This window comes from Henckelia pumila, chromosome 3 (genome assembly GCF_033568475.1).
Source record: "Henckelia pumila isolate YLH828 chromosome 3, ASM3356847v2, whole genome shotgun sequence".
NCBI lineage: Eukaryota > Viridiplantae > Streptophyta > Magnoliopsida > Lamiales > Gesneriaceae > Henckelia > Henckelia pumila.
In genome coordinates, this window is record NC_133122.1 from 58,390,475 (window position 1) to 58,417,773 (window position 27,299).

A 27,299-nucleotide genomic window follows, 5' to 3' on the forward strand; every position below is an offset into this window, starting at 1 on the left:
GCCGGCCAGCTCCGGCCGCCCCTGGCCAGAGCGTCGCCGCCCAAACGTAGCCCACGTTTGGGCGGTCCTAACCTAGCCCACGCCCCACTGGTCTATGACCATGCATGGACCAGCCGAGCTCTCTTCCATTAAACCCTAACCCTGCGCACCCACAACCCTTCCATGAAGTTTCTGATCGACCAGCCCCTAACCAGCCTGTAACCTGGCCATGGTTCGATCCTTAGGAACCCTAGGACACCCCCTGACCGAACCCTCAGTCCTGGACCAAGCCATACTATGAAAAACGTGAGCCATGAGTGAAAGAATCATCAAACATACATAAAAAGCCTTGCCTACATGCATAAATCAAAAAGTTCATGATAAAAATCTGAAATAAAACCATCATGCGTGAATAGTAGCTTATATGGTGGCCAAGAGAAGGATTTAGACATGCCTTGAATTTATTTGACGAGAGTTGATGCGTTTACGGGTCTCCGGGACGACGAACGAACCAAAATCTCCAAAGACAAAATTGTTCGATCGGCTATGGGGCTGATTTTTCTGGTAAAGAAATGTGAGGAGGGTTGATGATGATGATAGGAGGCGGCTGATGGGAGAATCACGTAGGGTAGGAATTTATTTTAGTGTAATTAGGAAATTAATTAGGCTAAATTAGTGTAAGTTAAATAGATAAATAAAATACCATAAAAATATAAAATTTTAAAATCTTAAAATACATACTTATCTGATAATAAGTCAAAAATCCCGAAATACTTAATTAGGCTAATTTTAAAAATCAATAAAAGTCAATAAATGGACTAATTTTGGCTAAAAATCAACCCTTAAATAAATATATAATTAAATAATAAAATTTTCTTGACAAAATACCTTAAAATATTATTCTAAGGCTCATAAAACTCATAAAATATTTTTGGCTAAGAATTTTGGTATCTCGTCCGTCCACGGTCCCGTTTACGCGATCAAAACCAATAATTCCTTAAAAATCTAAAAATTCTAAAATAGCGGGTTAAATGCTAAAATAAATTAAATCATGCATATAATTCACATAATAACACATAAATGTCATTTAACCCAAATATAAATTTTTAAATAATTATTTTTCTTAATTATGCATGCAAATTTACGTATTAAAATTTTCGGGTGTTACATTAAGAGAGGCTTCTAACGTCCGAGCTACCTTGACCGACCCGGTCGGAGGGCAAATCAAAAATTCTTCGCACTCTTCTTCGGCAGTAAGAGGGGTATCTTCTTCCAACAAATTTACTCGTTCCCGACCTATAGGCCCGGGTCGGTCATCATGATTAATTTTGACTGCTTTTTGTTCTATCTGTACCTCTTCTACGTAGCACTTTCGAGAAATCTTCTGATCTCCTTGAACCTCGCCCACTTCATTACCCACAGGAAATTTGATCTTTTGATATAGTGCTGAAGCCACGGCCATGAATGTAGTCATGGCTGGTCTTCCCAAGATAACGTTATATGCTGATGGTGCATCCACGATAATAAAGCTGACAATTCATGTTTTACTTGTACGGTCCTTGCCCAAAGTGAGCGGCAAATTGATCAATCCAGTAGGTCGGATGGCATGACCCGTGAACCCGAACAATGATGTCACCACGGGTTCTACTTTATATTCTCCCAAATCCATCTGATTTATTGTCTCTTGGAATAGTACATTGACCGAGCTCCCGGAATCCACAAAAATCCGGGACACATCGTAATTGGCGACTAGAGCTCGAATAACCAGTGTGTCATTATGAGTAGTATTTGACAAGCCTTTTAGATCATCTGGGCCAAAGGAAAGGGTCGGGCCTGTCCTAACCACCTGGTCGGCTATCTCCATGTTGCTCAATTTCCGACTGCTTGTCTTTCTTGCTCTATTGGAATCTCCATCAGTCGGTCCCCCAGATATCATGTTGATGAAACCTTTTGTGGGAGTTGGTGTTCCTTGGTTATTCCTAGGTTGATTTTGATTCGGACGCTGGAAATTTCCCTGTGGCGGCCCAGGTCGGGGTCTTTGTGCATAATGATCGGGACCTTCGTGACTCCTCTTATTCGAGGGATATCCTCCTTTTTGTGAAGACCCGGATTCTAATCTATCAAACATAAATAAATCATGTAATCAAAAGAAATAAAAATAATCAATAAGACATTTAGCGACGCACACCTTACATTCGGCGACGCAAAACCACGTTGCGAAAAGTAGATTTTTTTTTTATAAGGGGGGACGCGCGGGCGCGCATAACGCCCTGCCCGGGCCTCCGAGAGAGTGCAGGACGTGCGGACAGGGCGTTATGCATGCCCGCGCTCACGCGCGTGGTCTGGCGTGGGCGCGCGTGAGTTCCTTTAAAAAAAAATTTTGATTCGTTTTTACGCGGCTCATCGTGTTTGATTTTGTTTAATTATTCGAGAATAGAAGATTAGAAACGGGGTCTCACACTTTTTGTCGTGCCAACCTATCCTTCATCCCTGGCTCCTGTTGTATTATTCTTTCAATCTCTTGTTCCAGCTGACGACAATCATTAGTATTGAGCCCATACTCATTGTGAAAGTCACAATACTTATCTGATTTTGGCCTACGGGGTCCCTGCTCACTCCATGGAGGTCTCTGTAGAAGTCTCTTTTCTTCACATATTCGCATGACCTGAGTTTTACCCATCCTTAGAGGGGTGAAAGAGGTGAATTGTCCAAGCAGCTCGGGTCGAGGAACTGGTCCCGCTCTCCGAGGCGGGTTAGGAGTTCTAACATTCTTTGGACTCAAGGGCTTGTTCGTCCACCCATTCGACCGGGAAACTTGTATCTCTTCTAGATTCACATATTTTTCCGCCCGAGCAAGCAGCTCATCGTAAGTAGATGATGGTTTTTTGATCAAAGATTTAAGAAAATCCCCCGTAGCAAGTACTTGGGTGAAAGTGCTGATGAGCAGATCAGTAGTAGCAGTAGGCACTTCAAGGGCCAAAGCACTGAATCGTCGAATATATGTGCGCAAATCTTCTTGGCCTTGCTGTTTGATGGCAAAAAGACTAAGAGTAGTTGTAGGGTGTTTTTTGCTACTAGCAAAGTGGTGTAAAAATGTCTTGCTGAAATCTTTGAACTCCTTGATATCCCCCGGTCGTAGTAGGTTAAACCATTGTTGCGCTGGCCCAATCAGGGTATTGAAGAAGACTCGGTACTTGATCGGGTCAGAATATTTGTGCAGCAGTGCGGCATTCTCGAAACGGGACAAGTGCTCTTCTGGGTCTCCTTTTCCATCATATTCTCCCACATGTGGGAACTTAAAGTTTTTGGGGAGTTCGGACTCTAGTATTTCAGTAGAGAAGGGAATATTTCGGGCTGGCGTGGCTAGATATCCGGATTGTTTTTTTTTCAAAAGCTCCATCTCTTCTTTCAATTTCTTGATCTCCTCTAATTGCTCGTTCTGATCTGGTGGTGGGGGAGGGAGATTAGCCGCCCTTGCAGCCATAGCTTTTTCAACCGCGGCCGCAACTAGTTGCTCCATCTGTGTATCTACTCCATTCGTGCCAACCATCTTAACTCTGTTTCTTTAATTTTCCACAGACGGCGCCAATTGATGATGTCGAATTTTTCCTCCGGGTTCGGTCTGGTAAAGCGAATCTCCAAATCCTCCACAAAGCGGGTCGGGTCGGGCACGACGGAGCTCTGCACAGACAGAAGCTAAATTAGGGGCGCCGAAGGTGTTTCGGCGTGACCCCTCTGATGCCTAAGCCAGTGCTCGAAAGTGAAAGAGCTTGACAAAAAGTAAGAACAAGATAATATGTGTGCGTGAGTGTGTGAACAAGAAGTGAATAGAAGAGATGAATGAATAAATCATGAACCATACCTGTATTTATAGGGGCTTGGAGGGGTAGGTTACCTTGATGAGGTAGAACATGTGTTAGAGTAGGACTCTACTCGGATAGGAGCCTTGACCCAGTAGGACTCTAACACCAACTTAGAGATAATGTCAAATCTTGGATTCATTAGATACTGTCCTTATCTGTTGATGATCTTCATGTGCCCGAGAGTAATAGAAGGTTCCAGATATTGGGCCCTTCCTGGGCTCGGGTCGGCTCCAACCATACCAGTTAGGGCTCAAGCCCATGAATTCATGATTATGATCTTATTCCCTAACAGGGCCATTTCAGACTGGGCTTTTCATAAAATAAACTAGATGAGCCTCAAAGTATATTTCCAAAAATATGGATTATTGGGCTCGGGTCGGGTTAGACCTGTATATTTTTTAGGGGCATCAATATGGTAAGTTTTCGATGTGCTATAATTTTTTTTTTAAAAAGAAAGAAAAATGTTTGTGTATGAGTTACATTATACTGTTACAATGATATTTTTCAATATGAGAATCACAATTTTGAGATGACTAGTAACTAATACGCATATTGTAACTATGAATGCATGTTCAAATCCACGTTTGAGAAGCATATTGACAAGGGGAATTTCGATCTTACAAATATCATGTGGGTCCCACATGATTTTGGGTCAATAAAGACCCACCACGCGCAGAATGGGTAATACCCTCTCTATAGCTTCGAATTTTCCATTAAGAAGCCGCTAAACATCTCTTCAGGACTGCATAAGTCTTTGCAATGTGCAGTTCAAATCGGTTTAGTCTATGCTACCCCATTTGGATAATGCTCGAATGGGAATCCAACGGTCCACATTTTTTTGCATTTGAGATGTTTATGTGAACATCTCAAATGCAAAAAAATTGAGCCCTTGGATGATGCAAAAAAATTGAGCTCTTGAATGCAGCACATGAGCAATGCTCAAAAAATAAATGATTATAGAGATTTTCTTCATTAATTTGTGAAGAAAATCTTCATATTGCAAACACTACCTAAACCGTTCAAATCAACCTCGCAACTTGCCCAAAGCAAAAGAGATCACCGAAGTTCATCCTTTCCCACAACTCCCACTCCGAAATAATTCAGATTTGGGTGGATAAGGGCTTCAACATTGATTTTGATCAAGCCTCTTGGACTGTTGTATACACATATAATAATAGAAAAATGAAGAAAAAAAAATATTATTATTATTTTGAAATAAAATATATACAATTTTAAATTTTAAATGATAGAATATTATGTGTAACTAGTAGAGGAAAAATAGAAAGAAGTAAAAATATATATTTGGTAATCTAGATTCCGGGCAGAGGGTTTTCGCCGGGTTTAAGGTTAACAGTAGAATCCTGCAGAGCAGAGATTTCCAAGACTTCCCCCGTCAAATCCATCGCCATGAGAAGAGCTGCATTCGAACTCTTCTCCCACCTTCGAAAACGTCACTCCACAGCTACATTTTCTCTTCTTTCAAGAGACTTTGCGAACACCACAAATTTACACTCTCTTGCTCACCCAGCAAAAGCCCATCACAAGTCTTGCGCCAAGATTCGATCTTTGCTGTCTCTCGACCTTTACTTGAATGGGTTTCGGGTCATCCCATCTCAAAATTTCAGTGCCTTCGTGGACGCAGAGTCACAAAATGTGCCCGTGCCCCAGATGTCCTCAAGGCAGAGGAAAATCAAGGAAAAATCCGAGCTTGAGGAGGCCTTTGAGTCTGCGGAGTCTCTTGATGACATGCTTAAAGCTTTCAAAGACATGGAAGCGTGCTTTGATGAGACGGAACTGGGATTGGCCTGTTTGAAGCTAGGGCTTAAACTTGATCAAGAAGGTGAGGACCCTGAGAAGACTTTTTCTTTTGCCCAGAGGACTTTGAGAATTTTGGATGATGGTGATATAAGCAGCAGCAGTAAGCTATCTTTACCTCTTGCAATGACTTTACAATTGTTAGGTTCTGCTTGTTTCAATTTGAAAAGGTTTAATGATAGTTTGAGTTATTTGAATAGGGCGAATAGGGCTTTGAGTAAGTTAGAGGGGGATAGTTCTTACTCTCCGGATCATATTATGCCTATTTTACACGCTGTTCAGTTTGAATTATTTAATGTCAAGACGGCTATGGGGAGGAGAGAGGAGGCTCTTATTCATCTTAGGAAGGCTTTGGAAATTAAAGAAAAAACTTTGGAGGAAGATAGCAGGGAACTTGGTAAGGCCAATAGGGATGTTGCAGAGGCTTATGTTGCTATTTTGAATTTCAAGGATGCGTTACCGTTCTGTTTGAAGGCTTTGGAGATTCATAAGAAAGAGTTGGGGCAAAGTTCGGTGGAGGTTGCCTATGACAGGAGACTTCTGGGAGTTATTTATACTGGATTAGAGGAGCACGAAAAGGCCTTAGAACAAAATCAGTTGTCTCAGAGGGTATTGAAGAAATGGGGCCTTAGTTCTGATTTGCTGCGAGCGGAGATTGATGCTGCAAATATGCAGATTGCTTTAGGGCGATATGAAGAGGCTATTAGTACCTTGAAGGGAGTTGTTCAACAGACTGAGAAAGAGAGCGAGGATCGAGCTATGATCTTTATTTCCATGGCCAAAGCACTTTGTAATGAAGAAAAGATTGCCGATGCGAAGAGGTGTTTGGAAATTTCCTGTGGGATTCTTGACAAGAAAGAGAAAAGTTCTCCTCAAGTTGTTGCTGAGGCATTTATGGAAATCTCAATGCTGTATGAGTCCATGAATGAATTTGTGGCTGCAATTTCATTGTTAAAGAGAGCTTTATCGATGCTGGAGAAGCTGCCACAAGAGCAACATTCTGTGGGAAGTGTATCTGCAAGAATTGGTTGGTTGCTTCTGTTAACAGGGAAAGTGGAACAGGCAGTCCCTTTCTTGGAAGATGCGGCAGAAAGATTAAAGGAGAGTTTTGGTTCCAAGCATTACGGAGTGGGCTATGTCTACAATAACTTGGGGGCAGCTTATTTGGAATTAGATAGACCCCAATCAGCTGCTCAGGTTTTTGCTTATGCAAAGGATATCATGGATGTTTCCCTTGGACCTCATCATGCAGATTCAATAGAAGCATGCCATAACATTTCGAAAGCATATGCAGCCATGGGAAGGTAAAAATGTTGGACAACTGCTTCCTGAATTCTTGATTTGGTTTATCTTTTGCTTGATACTTTGTCTTACCTAAATCTAAGCATGATTTTCCATTGTGTTGCGGTCCTTGATTACCTTTCTTCTTACTATGAGTTACTATCTTAAAAAAAAACTTTAATAGATTAATTTTGAAAGATTAACATTATGGCTTATGCTAAGTTAAATTGTTGTATACAAGTTGCGTCAAGGAAGTTTTTGGTATTAGAATCCATTTGGCACTCTAGTCAATAGATTGCTTAGTCCTATGGTGCCGTTTCAACTGCATTTTTTGGCTATAAGCTACATGGTCTTAATGGAATGAAAAAGAATTATCATCTCAAATGTAGAATTAGAAAGGCGAATGAGAAATTTTCATTTCTCTGCATGTTTGCATGTGTGTTGTTAGAGGTGGCCCACAATGGCATGGCATGTTGCGAAACCTTAGATCTCTTTTAGTTTATGATTCTATTTTATGTGTGGTTAAACATAAAACTTGAGAGACACAAACGTGAAAATCAGAATATATATGAGAAAAGATGAAAAAAATGGGTAATTACTCAGTTGCAGATATTGTTACATCTGCTAACAATTGATTGAATTTCACTTCAAAATCTTCAATTCAGTATGAAGTTTTATACATCGTTGAAGAAGTTTCTACACCAGTGGCTTCATCAAGTGGAAGTATTTAAAACCTTGATTCAAAACACTTTTTGTCCTGATTTGGGCATGAAATTGTTTAGTTTGGGATATGTAGCTAATTTTCCATGTATTCCAGTCATTGATATATGGTTTGCTCTATATCAGAGGACAGATATCCGAGATCCTGTGAATTCTAATAGGTTTTTGCACAAACATGTCAAGCTGTGATAACCTGAACCTCTCTTTTTCAATTTAGCAGCTATCCAATAGCGATCAACTTTCAGGAGAAGGTAGTTGAGGGCTGGGAGGGACATGGACCTAGCGCACGCGATGAATATGATGAAGCTGTGCAAGTTCTTGAGGAATTAAAGAATAAAGCTAGCGGTTCTGTCATGGAATCTCTTATGAAGGCATTACCTTTGCCTCAAAGTGATGAAATTTCAACTGCAAAAGATTTAGAATGCAATACCCCAGCTGTGGAAAGGTAATACAATGCACCATACTGCGGAATTCTGCTTTACGACAAACAATGCTTACATGGAGTTTGGAGAAGTTGCCTTTTATCTCAATAAGAGGTTTTTGTTGTCCATTTTACAGTTGTTACATCGATTTGTTTTTGGCTATTCTTGTAGCTACCTCAGGTTTAGTATATGCTGCTGATTAGTATTTAGTGTTCGAATTTGATTGGTGTCTTGTTCTCGTGGCCCATATACAGTCAATTTTGGAAAATCTCCGGCTTGATCAAATATTTCAATAAACATGTCTTCTTGTTGTTTATAAAGGATGCATCCGTCCACTTTACATTCAAAGTTCTACCAAAATTGTGAATAAATTTAAAAACAAGTAAAAATAATATTTTTACCTAGGGAGTGGAGTTTGTCACATGGATCATGTTCTCACTTCACTGGTCAAAAGGATTATAGAAGTCTGGTTGTCAGTGCATTTTTGAAGAAGCATGTGCATGTAAAAGTCAGCTTGAATGGCTTGGATGGGGAACCATTTGACGCCACATTTGCTGCTCATTTCAAGTTTTTTGCTGTGTTTGATAATACATTCTTATTAATTGTTTGATATCGCTTCACTTTTTCTTTTTTTTTTTCTGGAAAATGACAATACTTGGTTAATATAGCACCAGATTTAGCAACAAAATTGTACTGGTTCTATATTTTTAAGTTTTGTATACGTATATAAGCCAAATAGTATTTGGAGCACGCGGGCTTTCCAGTAAAATAATATTTTGAAGAGATTCTGGCAAAGCTTAGGATCTGATTAATATTTTCCCCAAGATCGCACCATCTTGAACTTCATTTTTTTTCCCGTTTGACTCGATATTGCAATATCGATGGGCTCCGTAATCACGCCTAGTGGTCTAGATTAATTAATAAAGAAAGCTCCCAAACTTGGAACAAAATATTTTTCATTCATGAAAAATTAGTGCAACAATCCCTTCAAGAAAAAAAAAAAAAAGTGTAACAATTCCTTTTGCCAATGCCTGCTTTTTTATTCCATTTACTATATACGAAAGGGTGGTTGCAAAAAAATTTAGTCGAGGGAGTAAACTTTCCTTTTACGTGCTAAAGCTCAAATGGGTAGAACTGCATTTCTTGATTCTCTTCCATGTCGAAAAGAAAAGAACGATCTTTGGCTTCTGCTGCTGCTTCCTTCATTGCTTCTGACCTGACTAAGATCCCTGTTTTGCCGTAAATTCTCTTGAACTGACAAGTAAACGCGGCGATCCACCACGGAATCCATAGAGAAAGATCTTCTGATGGACTGAACGGAAATCTGATCATCCTCATCTCCCATGATCGGAACATGCTGAAATTGTCTTGGTTTTGATACCCCAACATTCTGCTCAAGCTTTCTTGACGAATGGCTTCTGGGTTGTGCCAAGAAACGACTCAAATTGACTCGTTCCTGCTGTCTACTAGCTAAACCACCATTCCCATCTCCCCCACTTAGTTCAATCACTGCAAAATCTTCTTCACTTCCAACCATTGGGTGTGGATCTTGAGGTGATGAATTAGGCGCCCATATTTTATGGGGCCGAAAGCGGTTTCGGCCAGAAATGGCCGATCTGCATAAAGGGCAGTTGGAACAGTTCTGAAGCCATAAATCAATGCAATCCAAATGGAATGCATGATTACACTTTGGGAGAACTCTCAGCAATTCATGTTCTTGGAACTCTGTCAGGCACACGACACATGTCCAAAGAGCGCTGCTATGTCCAAACTCGCTCTTTCTGTACTTGTAAGTTGGAAGTTCCCGGATCAGTGACTCGTCGAGCCCTTGATTCTGCCACAAAGGCGAGTGAGATGCCGATGGATTTACACTTGGCGGTGTTCGCCTGAAGGAAAAACGCCGTAAAGGGTCGACTTGTTGCCATATGAAGTAACGTTTGGTCACGAAAATGTAGTAGCTGATCAGTAGGAAAGCTGTGGCTGCAATGGCTAATATTAAGATGGCAATTATTGGGAAGCCATTGTTGGAAAGGTGCTGAGGAGATTGAGTTTCAGGTGTGTTTTGTGATCTCTCCATTAAAGAGAATCAAGTTTGGAGAATGAAATGAAATGAAATGGAATGGAGACGATTCAATGAAAGGAGGTGCTTTAATGTATTTGTGAAATTTCATTGGGACAAATATTTTTTTTTTTTTAATATTTAAAATTGCTTATTATCGTACTAATGAGTTGACTTCCGAATATGCGATGCACTCATAAATTATAATATAATAGTTGACTAAATTAAAGTTATTTAACGAGGGAAACGAGGGGGGAGATTTGATAACTTGAATCCAGCCTTGAAATATTCTTCGAAATTCATACCAATATTTTATCTTCTATTCTGTACAATATTTTGGGAAAATTGTATTTTTGGTCATGTATGTTTGTCGCTTTGCGATTTCAGTCATCTATATTTTCAAATTTCAGTTTTAATCCGCTATCTTTGTTTTTTTTTTTGGCCATTTTAGTCATTTTCTGATGTGGCGCTGATGTGATATCAATGCAGTGCTGATGTGGAGCTGACGTGTATAGTGCTTACATTTTCGAAGAAAAATGACTAAAATTGCCAAAAATTAGAACATATAGGACTAAAACTGAAATATGAAAATATAAAAGATCGAAATTGCAAAATGACAAATATACAGAACCAAAATTACAGTTTTTCCTAATATTTTAGTTTTGTTATTTTTTTATAGTTGTGCCAAAGTGATGTCTCTACTTGATAGTTAATTGGGTATTTAATATTTGTTAATCAATATTTTGGTTATTAAAATTCTTTAATTGTCATTCAATATCCACACACTATTTTCTTCCTCTCCCAAATTGGACTATAGTAAGAGCTCTCACATTTTTTTTTAAAAAAAAAAAAAAATTTATTTGTTCTTTCGAGATAAACATAAGGAAAAGATAAAAACGATAGGCATAATTATTTTTGTCATATGAGGTTATCTATGTTCTTTGCATAACAATCTGAATAGTGTCAATTTTGCTTTTTTTTTATAAAAATAATAATAATAATAATAATAATAAGTACACATCATCTTCATTAATTAATATCTGTCACGTTAAGATATGATATAAACGTTACAGCCGTTTAAAACATCTACCGCTGAAGTAATTAAGCGGATCAAATTAATGTCACGTTTACAAATTCAAATTGGTGTTCACAAATATTAAAAGTTAAAATAAATGTAGTAAACTCAAATAAAATAAATATATTGTGGCTCGTGAGGAATATCCGAGTCAGTAGAATATGTAAGCACTTAATTAATAATTAAAGTTCGATTATCCCGATCAACTTTTTTTTTTTTTCTTGAGATGACCTATTTATTTCATAGAAAGAAAGACCGATTTATATATGTAAATGTAAGTCGTGGCTTCTATGAAGTTTTTATATTTAATCAAAATTATTACTTTAATATTTTTCCATACTATCTAAGTCGGATATCCGGGACAATTGGTTGCTCGGTCAAAATTAAGTAGCATATAATCACGGGTGAATCGAATTAATTAGATGGGAAAACTATTTTAAAATTATTTAATAGATAAATTTTTAAAATTATCGAAAATATGATTATTTTATACATGCAAAGCGTGTATCTATGTATATGTTCAATGAATCACACTTAGTACGAAAAAAAATATTATTTCAGTTCGACCGAGCCTCATGTATGAAATAACGAATACATGATGGTTAGTTGGTAACTAGAAAATATAACAAGTGTGCTAAAAACATTAGTAACATTTTGCTTAAAAAAATTCATGTGACTCCATTTTCAATCAAGACATGCGAATAATTTTATATAAATGTGCGTGCGTGCGTGCGTACCAGATATATATAAAATTTCAAATATATAACATATAACTAATTAAATGTTCGATTAAAGTATATAAATTTTAAGAAGTATATATCTTATATTGGATCAAACTGCCATGAATTTATAGATTTAAATTATATGATATCGAGTTCTTACATTCAAAAACTAAAAAAAGAAATATATTATAAATTTAATTAAAAAAGAAAAGAAAATAGTGAGTTTGAAAATGACTCACAAACAGAACTCATGTTTATAAATTACAATTATACGATACAAATATGTTAATGAATAAGACTCGGACATTTATTTTAAACAAAAATCTATTTTAATAATTATCTATATTTAAAAATCATATCCTAAAACAATAATAATTATTTTGTATTTTTTTTTAAAAAAAATCAGATGAATACTCTAATTAATCTTTCGAGAATTATTTTGTGAATTGAAGAACCAATGGACCGTGACATTTACAATAGGATCCTTTATAATCTAATATTAGGCCCAAAATTTGTTGGAGTGAAAGAAAATTACAAAAGTAATAAATCGACAATGCAACAGTTTAATTAGTACCTAAAAACAAATAAAATAATATATTCTTTTCTTTCTTTTTCCTGGTGGCAATATCACATTATGGGGACCAGATTGCCACCCCGGTACTAAACATTTCGAAATTAAAAATATATCATGTAAATTTTTTTTTAGGTAAAAAATATCATGTAATTTCATCTGGAATTCATTTATTGATTTTTAAATGTATGAGTATACACACACACAAATACATTTATTATATTTTTATTATTAAACATGAACCATTTATACTAATTAAATCTGATATACATCATGATACGTTTTTTATTATTTAATACTAAATATATGTATATATCTTTATTATATATAGTATAGATTTTGAAGAAAATTCAATTTTTTTTTTACAAAATTTCTGATAACCATAATTACACTCGTCAATTTTTTTACAAAAAAAATCTTATAAAAATAATTTATATATATAGTTCTGAGTTTAAGTGAAATTTAGGAAATATATATACGTCCGGACTAGGAATCTTAATTACTTAATAAATGACAAACAAAGTTGATATATCAAATTTGGCAGTAACCGAAGAAATTTCTTCAACACTCGGATGCTGATTCATTATTCAACTTTACAAAGCTTTGTGGTCACCAGATATACATCAAATCAAAGTTGATATTGAGTTGAAAGCAATTCAATTACTTAACAAATAAGAAAAATTTGTGGGGCAATGTATTTTTATTATGTAAAATTCCAATTATATCAATTTCCTGGACATCAATTGAAAGTCTAATGAATTAGCATGCATATAATGGTCCCCTTTTGTTAATCAATCGCGCATTAATTAATTAATAGACTCTTGTTATGGAAGAAACATAAGAATTAAGACCAATTCGTCTTGTTTGAAGAAAATTGTCGAGAATTAAGGAAATGTATAGAGGAGAACGATAAGATCGCTACCGAGACGTGTAATCGATGTTGAAGATAAGTTTTGAAATTTTCTCGTTTTTATGTTATTTCCAACGTCTATGATATGTTTTACTTTTATCATATTCATCTTACTGTTTGTTTGTAATTAAGGTTGAGGTTCTTATATTAAGTAAGTTATTAACTTTTAACTGATTTGGTGAGACTTTATTTACAACTTCAATCAGAACCTTTATTATATAACTTTATTGATGAAAAAATTTTATATTATGAGCGTTGAATGTTTATTTTAACTTATGTCCTTATATATGGTGTTATTATTATTTGATTTGTTATTTTATTAGCATGCATATATATAATGGTCCCATTTTCTTAATCAATCGTGCATTAATTAATAGCATCTTGCTTTTGAAGATAGGTTTATGAGGGTAGAGTTCAACCTACCTTATGAATATTATTCTAACTGTTAATTTAATGGTTTAATGATTTCTCACTCTCCAACATTAATACTTTATGCTACATTCAGGACTTAAAAGTCTAATTTTATTTAGTTATGATGTCTATACTTGGTGATGTACCATATCTTATCAGCCTTTGTTCCTTTTCAACTGCATGTCATGTCCCCAACAAAGATAATATTATTTGTTAAAATCGTTTTTTTTAGATCACCTACTAACCAATCAGATAAAAAAGCGAAACTCGTCAGCTTTACTCACAAGAGTTTTCTCTAGGAGGTCACACAATTAATTTCTCAATATTTCTCTTAATCATAATCGTGTAGCCCAAAAATTTATTTACAAACACGAAGGGTAAATGACGTAACATCATATTATAAGAATCTAATACATTCTTGATCACTATTCTCTAGTGTCTATCATTCATTTAAGTTCGAACAATATCTTATATGCGCATGCACTTTATCTCCTTAGATCATATTTGTCCCCTTAATAATATATCAAGTGCAACTTAATCCACTTGTATTATTAATTGTATCAACTTGCCACCTCATATCAATAAACAATAAATACACTTAATTTTATTTTTTTACAAAAAAAAAAAATCGCTAATAATACCATCAACTTATTTTATTTTATTTTATGATTTAAATAATTTTAATTTCATCATGGTACATGATAGAATATATTTTGGTTATGTAATGAATATAATCGGTTTAAATTCAAGTTCTTGCGAAGGTACACATACAAAACGTCATATCAAATGGATATTTCGAATTGAAAGCTGAAATATTTGAGTTATTTTGTTTTAATAATTCGACCTATTTCAGATAAAAATAATAATAAATTTGGGTTACAACTTACAACTTACAAGTATGTACGTTTTCACGCTATATTTAAAACTGCTTAGTTCTTGCTTATGAAGTAATTAATACGAAACAATAAATAGTAACATATTATATTATCAAAAATATATATAAAAGATTAAATGAGATGAAACCCTTAGGTAGTATCCTAAAAGTTTATATCCAACAGTGAACATTTATCAATATGCTAGTAATCGAGACACACGCGATGCATGTGCAACATAATAAATGACAATTATGTAATTAATAAAAAAAATGAGGAAGATATATGAGAAATAAATAAATAAACATATTGGTTGGAAAGAAGTTGATATGCAAGGTTTTTAAATTTGAAATTGAAGATGATAATATATTCTATCAACTGAGAGAGTATAATTTTGATTTCAACCTCTTTGTCATTTATCCATACAAATAAATGAGTATTTATAGTTTTATAGGATAGATGTATAATTTGACGTTGGTAACTTTGATGGACCAAATTGATCAGTATAAGTGTCTCAAGCTTTAAATATAGTATAGATATAGATGTGAGTTCGGTCGATTGGTTATTCAGTTTATAAAACATATATTATTAAATAATCACCGTTAGATGCACTATCATATCAATATCTTAAAGTTAACTTGAAGTTTGTCGTAAAGACACAATCATATATATTCACTTATTTTTATAGTTAGGGCTTGTTTTCTAATTATTTGTTGTTTACCTAAATTTAATTAAAGAGTTTTTTGAGTAGAATATGCAAGTGGATCCGCCCATGGTACTCAACCCCATTTGCTAGCTGGTCCATACCTTTGAAATGAAATATATGATTTTTTTAAAAAAAAATTCCAGGTCCTATGATAGATCACTTTAATTAGCCTCGATGATTTTTCTTCTTCACCTATTTAATCAGGTTCTTGGAGTCATAAATCCTCACCAGATATCAAAATAAAGAAATTATAATTAATGGAGGTTCTTATGTCAAACTGGAGCACTAAAACGGCACAATATTTGCCAGAAAATTACGTGTTCCCGCCTGGAAAAAGGCCTGGAAAACTTGATTTCCCTGTATGCGAAAACATCCCCGTTATCGATCTTGAGAAGGCGAAAAGTCAACAGATTCTGAATGCATGTCAAGAATTTGGTTTCTTCCAGGTCTCAAAGCGTCAAATTTTTTACGAATTCGTCAATTTTTTTTTTTTTGGCATAAGAAAATATAATATTTTTGTTAATTTTTCCAGGTGATCAACCATGGAATCCCTGTAAGCCTGATGGACGAAACGATGCGCGTATGCCAGGAGTTTTTCGGTACGTCACCGGAGTACAAATCCGGCTTCTATTCTACTGACATGAAAAGAAAATGTAGAATCTATTCCAGCTCCATGGATTATGACAAAGAAGATTTTCATTACTGGAGGGATAATTTTACCCACCATTGTCATCCTGTCGAAGATCACATCGGACTGTGGCCAGAAAACCCGACCAGATACCGGTATATATAAATAGTGTTTGGAAGAGCTTCTAGAAAGTACTTCTCAGCTTTTCTTTCACAAAAATTCAAAATTTTGTTGAGAAAAAACTATAACGTGTTTCCTAAAAGCTCTCCCAAACACTACCATAGTCCATACATATATATGAATATTGATGGATCCTTATTCATCATATTGGTTCCATATTTCCATTCACTAACTATTTGTTTGGTTAATTGGTTTACCAGGGAAGTTGTGGGCAAATATTCATTAGAGGGGAGGAAGTTTTTGTTTCGGATATTGGATCTTATTGGTGAAGGATTCGGGCTTAAACCCGGATATTTTGATGGAGAATTGAGTAATACTCAGTTACTGTCGATTAATCACCATGTTCCATGCCCGGATCCGAGTTTAACCGTCGGAATGCCCGAACACCGTGACCCGAATCTCATAAGTATGCTTCAGCAGTGTTCAGTTCCAGGGCTTCAAGTTTTTTTCCAGGGGCAATGGATGAATATAGAGCCAATGGAAAATGCGTTTTTTGTTATTCCTGGAATGCAACTTAAGGTATACTATTATTATATATTCTTTCCAAATTATTATTTTTTTTTGGAAAAACTTTTTTTTGGTTGCGTATATTTGTCACTTTGCGATTTCGGTCATCTATGTTTTTATATTTTAGTTTTAATATGCTATCTTTGTTTTTTTTTTTTTGGCAATTTTAGTCTTTTTTCTGATAAATTTTAGTCATTTTTCTGATGTGTCACCAATGCAGTATTAATGTGGAGCTGACATGTATAGTGCCACGTAATAATTTTCGAAATAAATGACTAAAATTGCCGAACATACAAGACTGAAACTGAATTATGAAAACAGGAAGGACCGAAATTACAAAGTAACAAATATACATAACCAAAACTGTGATTTTCTTTTTTCTTTTTAATGAAAAGAATTCCCTAGATTAAAACCATTTTGTAAAACTCAGTTTTTGTAAATTATATCTACAGGCTATCACTAATGGAAAATTTTCCAGCCCGATCCACCGGGTGGTGACACACTCGGAACGGGCTAGGACGACGATTGGTACTTTCTTGATTCCGTCCATGGACATAGTCGTGAAGCCTGCGGAGGATTGTGCTGTAATGTCTCCTGTTTATAGAGGTTTCACATACAAAGAGTTTTTCAGTGCCTATACAGAAAATAAACGCGACTGGGAAGTTACTTTGGAAAGTTTCAAAGTTAAGAATAATTAATATTTAATATGGATATTGGTGAATTTGTAATATGTTTGAGAGTTCGTTGCATTAATTGGAGTCAAATTGTGTGGAAAAAATAAAATATGAAGCTTGTAAAATTTGGTGTGTACCTGTCGTTGAGTGTGTTTGAATTTGTATATTGTTTGTTTATAAATTTGTAAGTAGATTGCAAACAAATCTTCTTTACCCCACTTAGATTTGATGTCTGCCCACCAATAAAGTCGTGATTAATGGTGATTTCATCGACCCACTAATTATTTAATTGTACCAACTAAAATTGTATTTTGGTACCCTTCCCTTTTCTTGATCAGTTTAAATATAAAAATGTTTGATTTAAAAATATTTATTGTTCAGATTTTAATCAAAGTGAATGCACCGTTTGATTTGAGTGATAGGATAAGTAATCCATTGATAAGTAATATAATGTAAATTAAAAATAAATAAGAAAAAATAGTTAATACATTATTTGATTTGATGGATAGATAGATTATAATTTATTTAATTTAATTGATATAAAATTATTAATTAATAAATAGATAAATAATATGATGAAAATAAGGCAAAATTAATTGGGATAAGTTATACATAAATTAATAATATATCAAACCAAACAATGTCTACGAATAAAAGCAATTCACATGTTTGATTGGCTCTTTATGTGTTTGCGCTAATGATTCGAGCGATGAGTTTGAAATTAATCCATTTGAATTTAGTCTATCCAAGTAAGTCGAGAATCTGAATCTATAATTTCAAGTTCATCAATCCAATCGCAATATATATATATGAATGTGTTCCGTTTGTGTGATAAACATTGAATATATAAGATGAAAATAAATCGAGTTCATACAAATGAAAATATAAAAAATATGGGAAACAAATATTATATTGCATACCTAAAAGAATGACGTCACATGAAATCTTCCAAAATCGTATATGATTTTTTGGGAAAATTATTTTTTTGATACATTAACTTGTCCATTTTTTTTAAAGTTTGGTTTAGATACACTATATTTTAATTGTCGGCTATATTTGATATAATTGCGAACGTGATAGCTTGATATGTCAGTATTTTTCGATATATTGTCATATTTTGATGACATGTCAGCAATTAAAACAAAATAGTTAAAAATTAAAAGTTAATGTATCAAAATTAAAATTTAAAAAATTAATGGCTCAAAACCTACTAACCAACAAATTAATGTAAAAAATCTATTTCCCATTTTTTTATTTATCAAATGCTGACAAGTTTACGTACGAGTATGAAATACATCGATCCAGAATGGCATTAATTATTTGAACTCATTGCTGATGTCTATCGAATTTTTTTTTTTGGTGAGTCATACAACGAAGGATAAAAAACAATTATATGTATGTATATATAATAAAATATAAAATTGGTGTAATTAGATGGGCTTTTCGTTTTAGAAAAAATAAGCACCTAAAAAATTTAGAAGTCAAAAACTGATTGTGGATTTCTGTTCACGCATAGATCATATATCTCATTAATATACATTCGTGACATAAGTCGACAATCCGCGTTATATTTACTTGTGACATAAGGAATAATAATTTTTTTAATTGAAAGAATTGAATAGGAGATCTGTCTGTTTTTGTGTTATTATATGAGAAAATAAGTTTTTTGGTCCAGTAATTTTACTCTTTTTGGGTTTTGGTACATTGACTTTTTCGATGTTAGTTTTAGTACACTAACTTTGCATTTTCAAAGTTTTTTAGTCCAACTGCATACATGTCAGCTTATGATTGGTCCATGTCATCATTTTGGACCAATCAGAAATTGACGTATGCAGTTGGACTAAAAAACACTGAAAATGCAAAGTTAGTGTACCAAAACCCACATCGAAAAAGTTAATGGACCAAAACCAAACCATGGACAAGTTAATGGACCAAAAACTTATTTTCTCTTATTATATTAACCTTTTTTGTATCTGGGAAATCTCATATGTTCGAAACTTGTTTATACTGAAAGTGTACGTGCTTAATGATACAGGGAAAATAGTCGATAAAATTACACAAAACGTATCTCAAACAACATATTTGATGATCCAAAATCAAAGAGAAAAATTAATTATATAACTGCTTCTCAAGAAGATCATCCAGCAACTTATTATCCAAATACTCCAACTCCAAAGCCTGATCTTCCGACCCTTTACACGGCCATCCTTCCAACGCGAAACCATCTCCCGAAATCCCCGAAAATTCGAGGAGGAGGAGGAAGAAGAAGAAGGATCAAACAGTTGATACTGTACTGCTGGTGCCTGCTGATAGTTACTGATATTATTTATAATACTTGGCGCGACGGGACAGGGATTTCTGTAAAGCTCTTCATTTGGGAAATTGAGAGTTGCCCGATGACCTCTCAATGCGTAAGCAGCCCTGTCGTACGCCCTCGCCGCCTCTTCCGCCGTCTGGAACGTGCCTAGCCACAGCCTCGCGCTGTTTCTGTTGGGGTCACGTATCTCTGCCGCAAATTTCCCCCACGGCCGGCGGCGGATGCCGCGGTATTTCGCTTGTTTCTGTTCTGATCCTCGGTTGGATTCCATAATAAGGAGGAAAATGTGAAGTACTTTTTTGTGAAGATATGAGTTTCAAATTTGGAGTTACATAACATTTGTTATGGCGGTGAAAAATTATTTAAATATATATATGGAGGTCATATATGACAGCTTGAATTTGTCGACTGTTTAAATGGTTTTGTATATACTGCTCATATGCTGCCTCGAAGGGCCCATGTTTTTTGAGATTTAATATAATCTCATTTGAAATGAGATTATATCAAATCCCAAAAAATATGGACTGTTGGATCCTCATTCGGACACTTGAGGTAGCATAGACAAAAACCTGTTTAAATATTGTTTCTTCTCAAAGAGTCAAAAGTCATAAGTACACTTCAAACTTTGCTTCTTCCGTGCCCTAAATTTAATTCTGTTGAAAATTTCTTCTTTTTTTTTTTTTTGTCTCTTCTCAAAAAAAAAAAAAAACTATTTTTTTTCCTTTTACCCTCGATTTTATTTTTGTCATTTTTTCCGGAGGATTAATGAGACATAAGACACACCCACCGCCTCAAATCATTTTCGAAAAAATTGCTAAGTAATTATTGTTGTGTACAAATGAGATTAAAAATTTGATTACAAAGTGCAATTGAAATTACAAGATTATATCCCTACACTTTATTTGGAAAAAATCTTTCAAAAATATGTTTATGATAATTTTGTAATTACAAATGCAATTTGTAACCCAATTTGTAATTCAATTTGTACATGCATGCATGTAGCATGATCCATAAAAATATATTAATTTCTCATTTTATAATGAATAATAAATCACTACAGCATCTATATTATATCTAAAATGGCCAAGCTAATGGGGGCATTGTCGATGAAAAAGAGGCCAAAACCTTGTTACATATATTATTGCCTCGAGTATAATTATGGTAGTCAATTGGTTCGCGGGAACAGGAATGGTAACTCATGTTGTTCCAATGTTCCGAGCAAAAGCTTTGGTGGTATTTTCACTCGATTTTCATTGGTGGTATTTTCACTCGGATTTTGAAAATCGAGTATGTTTAATTTCAGACATATAATAAAGTTTAAGAGCTGACAATTGACATTTGATAGTTGGAATATTTTACGAACGGATAAAACTTTGGAGCTGATATTGGACTGATTATATATATATATATATATATATATTTCAAAAACGTTGTATCTAGTGATCTATGTCATGATTTATATATTGCATTGTTACATATTTAGGAACACAAAAGTCATGCATACAAAATAAAAAAAAAGAAAAATTGCAAATTTAGTTCTGTATATTTGTCACTTTGCGATGTTGGTCCTCTATGTTTTCACATTTCAGTTTTAGTCCTCTATCTTTATTTTTTTGGCAATTTTAGTTTTTTTTTTCGATGTGGCGCTGATGTATCACAAATTCACTGCTGATGTGGAGCTGACGTGTACAGTGTCACGCAAGCATTTTCGAATAAAAAGGACCGAAATTGCCAAAAATCAGAACATGAAGGACTAAAACTGAAATGTGAAAATATAAAGGACCAAAATCGCAAAGTAACAAACATACAGGACTAAATTTGCAATTTTTTCTAAATAAAAAAAATTAGGGTTTCTAAAGTACTTACAATACAACAAATCATTTTCGTGAAGAGATCATCGTACATGCGCACGGGCCAAGGCCCGATGCGTGACAGTAATAACATGACTTTGAATGATTAAAAATTACACAAACATCGATCCTTGAATATCCTCATCCCCAAACTGCGTCTCAAGAAGATCATCCAACAACTTATTATCCAAGTACTCCAACTCCACAGCTCGCTCTTCCGACCCGTCATTCGACGACCTGCATCCCTCTCCGGGAGCCGAAGAAAAATTCGACGATTTCACGTCTGGTGTCTGCTGAGATTTACTAGCTATACTTGGCCCAATGGGGCCAGGATTTCCGTAGAGCCCTTCATTAGGAAAATTCAGAGTTGCCCGGTGACTCCTTAATGCATAAGCAGCCCGGTCATACGCTCTCGCGGCCTCTTCCGGCGTCTTGAACGTGCCGAGCCACTGCCGAGCCCCTTTCCGGTTGGGGTCACGTATTTCTGCGGCGAATTTCCCCCGAGGCCGCCTGCGGACGCCGCGATACTTTGTTACTGCTGGTAGCTGTTCTAGTGCCCTATTTGATTCCATGAGGAAGAAATTTGATGTTGTTTTGATATGTGGTATGGAGTTTCTATATTATATATATATATATGCTTGTTGGGATATTATTTGGCATTGATCAAGTGAAGTGTTATTTAATTAAGTTTCAAGGTCATACATGGCAGCTTGAAATTATTGTGAATGTTTTAAGGGATTATTTCTACTTAAAATTAGTCAAAAGGTAAAAATTAAAATCTTTATTTAATTATTTATTCTTAATTTTTAATAAATATTATCATTACTTAATTATATACATTATATATAAATCATATTATATATTTAACAACATTTATTTATGGCCATTATATTTATTATTTACCAATTATTTAATAAACAAAAAAGGGCTAGATATATATGGTAAAACTCTGCTCCACGTCATATCATAATTTTTGGTACCCAATTCTGAACTGTGTAAAATTAAACCCATTCCATTTGCATAGCTATATTCCAGTAGGCACAACCATTAAACACTAAAATCAATCAACGTCTCTAGTCACTTTCTTTCTACAATTTCATTATTTTTTTTTTCCAACTGCTGTGTGGAATTTAATTGCTAGGTGTTCAACAAAATTTCTTCAAATTCCGTTGCAGAAAATTTAGTCGCTAATTTAATTAGAGATCGACAGATTATGCTGGTCTAAGAATTAGAGAGACCCAACATTTTGTTATCGGGAAAAATTGGTCACTGATCGGTCTCTATTATAAAATACAGGCCTATTATCAATCTCTAATCTTCAGTTTTTTTTTCTCGTAGTGTCGCATTCTCTACATCAGCTTTTTTCTTCATTTTTTTTTTTCCAAAATTGGTCTTTGGTCTAAAATTTCGACAACTATGTAAGATATTTATTTATTATCTTACACATATGCAACACGGGTGGGCACTCACTAGTTAAGAATAAGATAGCATTAAGAAAAAACAAGTGATGAGATCTGGTAAATTTTAAATTTCAAGGATTCAAGGAAGTGAAAATATATGGTACTCATTTTTGTTGAACATATTTTTAATTGAATTTTAAATTTTAGCAACTTATTTAATGATCATATATGACTGGTTATATAAAATTAATTATATAAGGATTTTCAGAGATAAAATACTATTTAACTAATTGACTGAAACTGAGAATTTATTATTGCTTAAGTTGAGGCAAAGAAAAGTTGTTCGTTACTAATTAAACTATACATATATCTTAAAAATAATGATTTTGTTTAATAAGTCGAATCGACATATATACATTTGTCTTGTGTCACGGGCCCGTAACCAACGCCAAGGCTGCTATAACTAAAAATTATTATAGAGAGGGACAAAGATCGGCTCACAGGAAAGCAAGTCTGACTCTTATGAGTAATTTATGGTCATAAAAAATTTAAGTTAGATGTGAAAACAAACGTCACATTCTTTAATTAAAAAATGATTAAAATTGAAAATAAAAGATAAATATTAAGAAGTAAAATGATCAACAACAAGAAAAAAAATAACAAGATCCAAAAATAGAATTTTTCCTTTTGTTTATTTAATATATAATCATATGCAACGTCTATGAATATATAAGCCTAATATATAACAATACATTAAAATTGCGTGGTACAGATAATACTAATCAATTTTATAGCCCTTGAAATTATTGATGTCATTATTCTTAGTTCAAACGACCGTAATGGACCAAATTAAGGAACCTGGATCTTCTATTGTTCAAGAAAAACAATACCCTGAACTGTACAATGAAACGATATCGTTTTGTTGCAATTTTTATTTTTTCCAATTAAGATATATGTTCACGTGAACATCTCACCAAAAACAAAACAAAACATCACCAGATACTGTTTTCGTTGGACAACAAATAATCCAAATCCGGCAGTAATCTACTTATTGCAACTTCTAGGAAACTAGAATTTGGTCCACTTAATAATTATATAGAGTTATCGTCGATTGACTACTACTCATTGACTCATAAATAAGAATTTGCGATTGTCTCGTGGGTGAGTAGTACATAAACCTCTCCCACAAAAAGACAAGTCGTGGATTTCATTTCTGGTAAAAAAAAATAATAATAATAAATAAATAAATAAATAAATAATCCCCAACCTCACCTAAAGTTGTATTTTAAAAAAAACAGGAATTTCGGGAAGCTATATACTGAGATCATAAAACGATTGAAAGAAAAACGAAATTTATTTTTCAGAAAAAGTCAAATATTCCACAAAATTTTCATTTCCAAAAATATATTTTTTTGTCAAAATTTATTATGTTAATTAAATACTAGATTTGACCAATTGGATGTTTCGTGATGATAATTTAATAAAATAAATTTATCAGACAAAAAATTTCAATAGATTTTTCCGAGACCAAATTTTGTATGGTACTTTTTTTTTTGCTAATTTTCTAAAGTTATATAAATAGTTACTCACAAACCAATTGCATATGTCGGAAGCGTGCTCATTTTATTTAATTTTTTTTATGATGTGGTAACTCGCAGTCGCTATTTTTTAGGTGTGCACTGGGTAAATCCCCGAAATAACGTAATATCCTTCAAACTACGCTAGTCAGATAAATCACACTAGGCAAGTCTTTTGTGTCAGACTAGTCCAAGAAGGTGTTGGTAGGAAAAATTGAACTCATGACTTCTAGCCAATAGTCCACTTAGGCCATCAACTTGGTCAATCTCTAATTTTCAATTTTTTTTCTCCTAGTGTCGCATTCTCTACATCAGCTTTTTTTCTTCCTTTTTTTTTCAAAAAAAAAAAACAAATTGGTCTGTGGTTTAGAATTTCGACAACTATGTATGATGTTCATTTATTACGTTGAGAAACCATCCAGATTTCAGACCAACTCTACAACCTCCAAATGCAATAAAAAAATAAAATAAAAACTAGTGATGAGGTCTCCAAGGGGTGTTCAAGTTGGTGGAGTATGTGAACTTTTGGCCATAGGTCAGGAGTTCGATTCCCTTTGTCAACACCTTTTTGGACTAGTTTGTCACAGAAGGCTTGCTTAATGTAGTTTACCTGACTAGCGTAGTTTGCAGGCTATTACGTTAGTCCGGGGGTTTACCAGAGCGCACCGAAAGGTAGTGGTTGCGGGTTCCCACGTAAAAAAATAAAATAAAACTAGTGATGAGATCTGATATTTTTAAATTTCAAGGAAAAACAAGTGAAAATGTGTACTCATTTTTGTTGAACATATTTTTATGTTTCATTAAAATTTAAATTTTAGCAACTTATTTAATGATCATATATGAATGGTTATATATTAATTATATAAGAATTTTCAGAGATAAAATACTATTTAACTAATTGACTGACACTGAGAATGTGTTATTGCTTAAGTTGAGCAAAGAAAAGTTGTTCGATCGTTACTAATTAAACTACATATCATAATTTTGTTTAAGAAATCGAATCGACATATATACATTTGTCTTGTGTCACGGGTCCGTAACCAGCGCCAATGCTGCTATAAATTAAAGGCTCGTTTGAAGTGGGTGATAAAATAAATAATATAAAAATAAGTAATATTTTGTAATAAAAAATATATAAAAAATTATAGTTAATATAATATTTGATTTGATTCATAGATTATAGTTTGTCTGATTTGATTAATTATATTTTATAAAAAAATAATAAATTACTATTTTATCTTTTTAATAATTAACAAAATATGAATAATATTATTTATGAAGGTTAATATAATAATTTAAATTTAATAATTTGATTTTGATTGATGTAAGATAATTAATTAATAATTTGATTGATGTGAGATAAATAATTGAAAGATGGATAAATAATATAGTAAAAAAGCCGTGAGACTAGATAAGACTATTTATACATAAATTAATAATACCTAACTTCAAACGGACCCTAAAAATATTATAGAGAGGAACAAAGATATGCTCACAGGAAAGCAAGTTGACTCTTATGAGTAATTTATGGTCATTAAAAATTTGAGTTAGATGTGGAAACAAACGTCATTATTTAATAAAAAAAATGATTAAAATTGAAAGAAGAAGAAGAAGAATTACAATGATCGACAACAAGAAAAAAATAACAAGATCAAAAAATAGAATTTTTCCTATTGTTTATTTATAATGTATAATCATGTGTACACTATATTATGTATGATGGTATTATGTATGATTGAGAAAAAATGGGATTGTTAAGTTGATTATAAAAGATATTCAAAAAATGGGTATTTGTTTGGTTGGTTGTTTGTGATAGGGATAAAATATTAAATATTTTGTTATATGCCAAAAATAACCCTGTCAAATATTTGATTTTACGATGCAAGTACCAAATCATAATTCGAGCGTAGAAACTTGGATCTCATTTCCTATATCCTCTACACCAAAAATTTCTGGCCTCCTTAGCAGATATGTCCTCATCGGCTTTTACCGAGATTTGTCCTCCACGGCTTCTGTCGATCTCTTATACTTTTTCAATTCTTGTAGTCGTTAAAATTTTTGCTCCTCCGTAGTTCTTGCTCGGCCGTGGATTTTCACCGTTTGGTGTCTTTGGGTGAGACCTATGTTACTCCACTACGGATACTTCGACCGGAATACGGGGATGGTGAAATCTTCTCCCTGTCGAGATGTGAATGTTTTCTTTAGAGAATAACAACTATCCTTCTTCCAATTTATTACAATTTATTTGAATCATATGCCCGTGGAATAATAGGTGCTTAGTAGTATGAATTGAATTGAAAAGTTTGATGGTGGTTCATGATGGAGTAATCCCTCGTCCAGGATTAGTTGTAATTTACCAATTCTTGGTTTGGTGTAAAATTTTTGCAATATTATTTGGTCTCTAAACTTTGAAAAACAAACAATTGTCCGGAAGAACATCAATACTGATGATTTTGGGTTTCCGTTTGCCCAAAATCGTACAAATCACTGCATCGTAATTCTTGCGTTTCCCCACTGTCTCGCAACTTCATTCTGCACAACGGCGAAAAATATGCGAAAATGGTGAAGGGTAAAAAGGTAACATCCACTGCTTGTCCGAGATACTGTTCAAAGCGTGACTCCAATACCTTCTGAAATGGAGGACACATAATCTGCTCTTTTCAGGCTCGTACAGTGAATTATCACGGGCCCTTGGTTATCCAGAGTTGAATTAAAAACGAGACAAACATTGAACTAAGTATTAATCTTTGAGTTATCAGC

General features: G+C 34.0%; 6 protein-coding genes across 6 annotated transcripts; 2 read left to right on the forward strand and 4 right to left on the reverse strand.

The window, feature by feature from the left end:
- Positions 1–308: 308 nt before the first annotated feature.
- LOC140888791 (uncharacterized) lies at positions 309–3,529 on the reverse strand. Its single transcript, XM_073296492.1, has 4 exons — positions 2,457–3,529; positions 1,528–2,096; positions 1,334–1,482; positions 309–332 (listed from the first exon to the last, which is right to left on the reverse strand). The coding sequence occupies exons 1-4, from the start codon at positions 3,527–3,529 to the stop codon at positions 309–311; spliced, it is 1,815 nt and encodes a 604-aa protein (XP_073152593.1).
- A 1,653-nt stretch (positions 3,530–5,182) lies between these two features.
- On the forward strand, positions 5,183–8,372 carry LOC140891621 (protein KINESIN LIGHT CHAIN-RELATED 2). Its single transcript, XM_073300208.1, has 2 exons — positions 5,183–6,961; positions 7,879–8,372. The coding sequence occupies exons 1-2, from the start codon at positions 5,250–5,252 to the stop codon at positions 8,105–8,107; spliced, it is 1,941 nt and encodes a 646-aa protein (XP_073156309.1). The 5' UTR covers positions 5,183–5,249; the 3' UTR covers positions 8,108–8,372.
- Positions 8,373–9,112: 740 nt separating this feature from the next.
- LOC140893455 (RING-H2 finger protein ATL16-like) lies at positions 9,113–10,157 on the reverse strand. The gene has a single exon (XM_073302525.1). It carries the CDS (start codon positions 10,155–10,157, stop codon positions 9,201–9,203), a length of 957 nt encoding a protein of 318 aa, XP_073158626.1. The 3' UTR covers positions 9,113–9,200.
- A 5,442-nt stretch (positions 10,158–15,599) lies between these two features.
- LOC140892638 (hyoscyamine 6-dioxygenase-like) lies at positions 15,600–17,762 on the forward strand. The gene is made up of 4 exons (XM_073301583.1): positions 15,600–15,852; positions 15,939–16,189; positions 16,415–16,733; positions 17,174–17,762. The coding sequence occupies exons 1-4, from the start codon at positions 15,664–15,666 to the stop codon at positions 17,417–17,419; spliced, it is 1,005 nt and encodes a 334-aa protein (XP_073157684.1). The 5' UTR covers positions 15,600–15,663; the 3' UTR covers positions 17,420–17,762.
- Positions 17,763–19,504: 1,742 nt separating this feature from the next.
- LOC140888792 (ethylene-responsive transcription factor ERF098-like) lies at positions 19,505–19,983 on the reverse strand. The gene is made up of 2 exons (XM_073296493.1): positions 19,731–19,983; positions 19,505–19,602 (listed from the first exon to the last, which is right to left on the reverse strand). The coding sequence occupies exons 1-2, from the start codon at positions 19,981–19,983 to the stop codon at positions 19,505–19,507; spliced, it is 351 nt and encodes a 116-aa protein (XP_073152594.1).
- Positions 19,984–21,675: 1,692 nt separating this feature from the next.
- On the reverse strand, positions 21,676–22,134 carry LOC140888793 (ethylene-responsive transcription factor ERF098-like). Its single transcript, XM_073296494.1, has one exon. The coding sequence runs from the start codon at positions 22,132–22,134 to the stop codon at positions 21,676–21,678; it is 459 nt and encodes a 152-aa protein (XP_073152595.1).
- Positions 22,135–27,299: the final 5,165 nt, after the last annotated feature.

What these genes read in the sequence shown, in the direction of transcription:
- LOC140888791 (XM_073296492.1), bottom strand. Translation starts at nt 3,529, where the DNA reads ATGGTTGGCACGAATGGAGTAGATACACAGATGGAGCAACTAGTTGCG. An exon ending in GAGCCAGGGATGAAGGATAG is followed by an intron (nt 2,097 to 2,456) that starts GTTGGCACGACA and finishes TATGTTTGATAG; the next exon opens with ATTAGAATCCGGGTCTTCAC. An exon ending in TTTGGGCAAGGACCGTACAA is followed by an intron (nt 1,483 to 1,527) that starts GTAAAACATGAA and finishes ATGCACCATCAG; the next exon opens with CATATAACGTTATCTTGGGA.
- LOC140891621 (XM_073300208.1), top strand. Translation starts at nt 5,250, where the DNA reads ATGAGAAGAGCTGCATTCGAACTCTTCTCCCACCTTCGAAAACGTCAC. An exon ending in GCATATGCAGCCATGGGAAG is followed by an intron (nt 6,962 to 7,878) that starts GTAAAAATGTTG and finishes TCAATTTAGCAG; the next exon opens with CTATCCAATAGCGATCAACT.
- LOC140893455 (XM_073302525.1), bottom strand. Translation starts at nt 10,157, where the DNA reads ATGGAGAGATCACAAAACACACCTGAAACTCAATCTCCTCAGCACCTT.
- LOC140892638 (XM_073301583.1), top strand. Translation starts at nt 15,664, where the DNA reads ATGGAGGTTCTTATGTCAAACTGGAGCACTAAAACGGCACAATATTTG. An exon ending in AAGAATTTGGTTTCTTCCAG is followed by an intron (nt 15,853 to 15,938) that starts GTCTCAAAGCGT and finishes TAATTTTTCCAG; the next exon opens with GTGATCAACCATGGAATCCC. An exon ending in TTCCTGGAATGCAACTTAAG is followed by an intron (nt 16,734 to 17,173) that starts GTATACTATTAT and finishes TTATATCTACAG; the next exon opens with GCTATCACTAATGGAAAATT.
- LOC140888792 (XM_073296493.1), bottom strand. Translation starts at nt 19,983, where the DNA reads ATGGAATCCAACCGAGGATCAGAACAGAAACAAGCGAAATACCGCGGC. An exon ending in TCCCTGTCCCGTCGCGCCAA is followed by an intron (nt 19,603 to 19,730) that starts GTATTATAAATA and finishes TCGCGTTGGAAG; the next exon opens with GATGGCCGTGTAAAGGGTCG.
- LOC140888793 (XM_073296494.1), bottom strand. Translation starts at nt 22,134, where the DNA reads ATGGAATCAAATAGGGCACTAGAACAGCTACCAGCAGTAACAAAGTAT.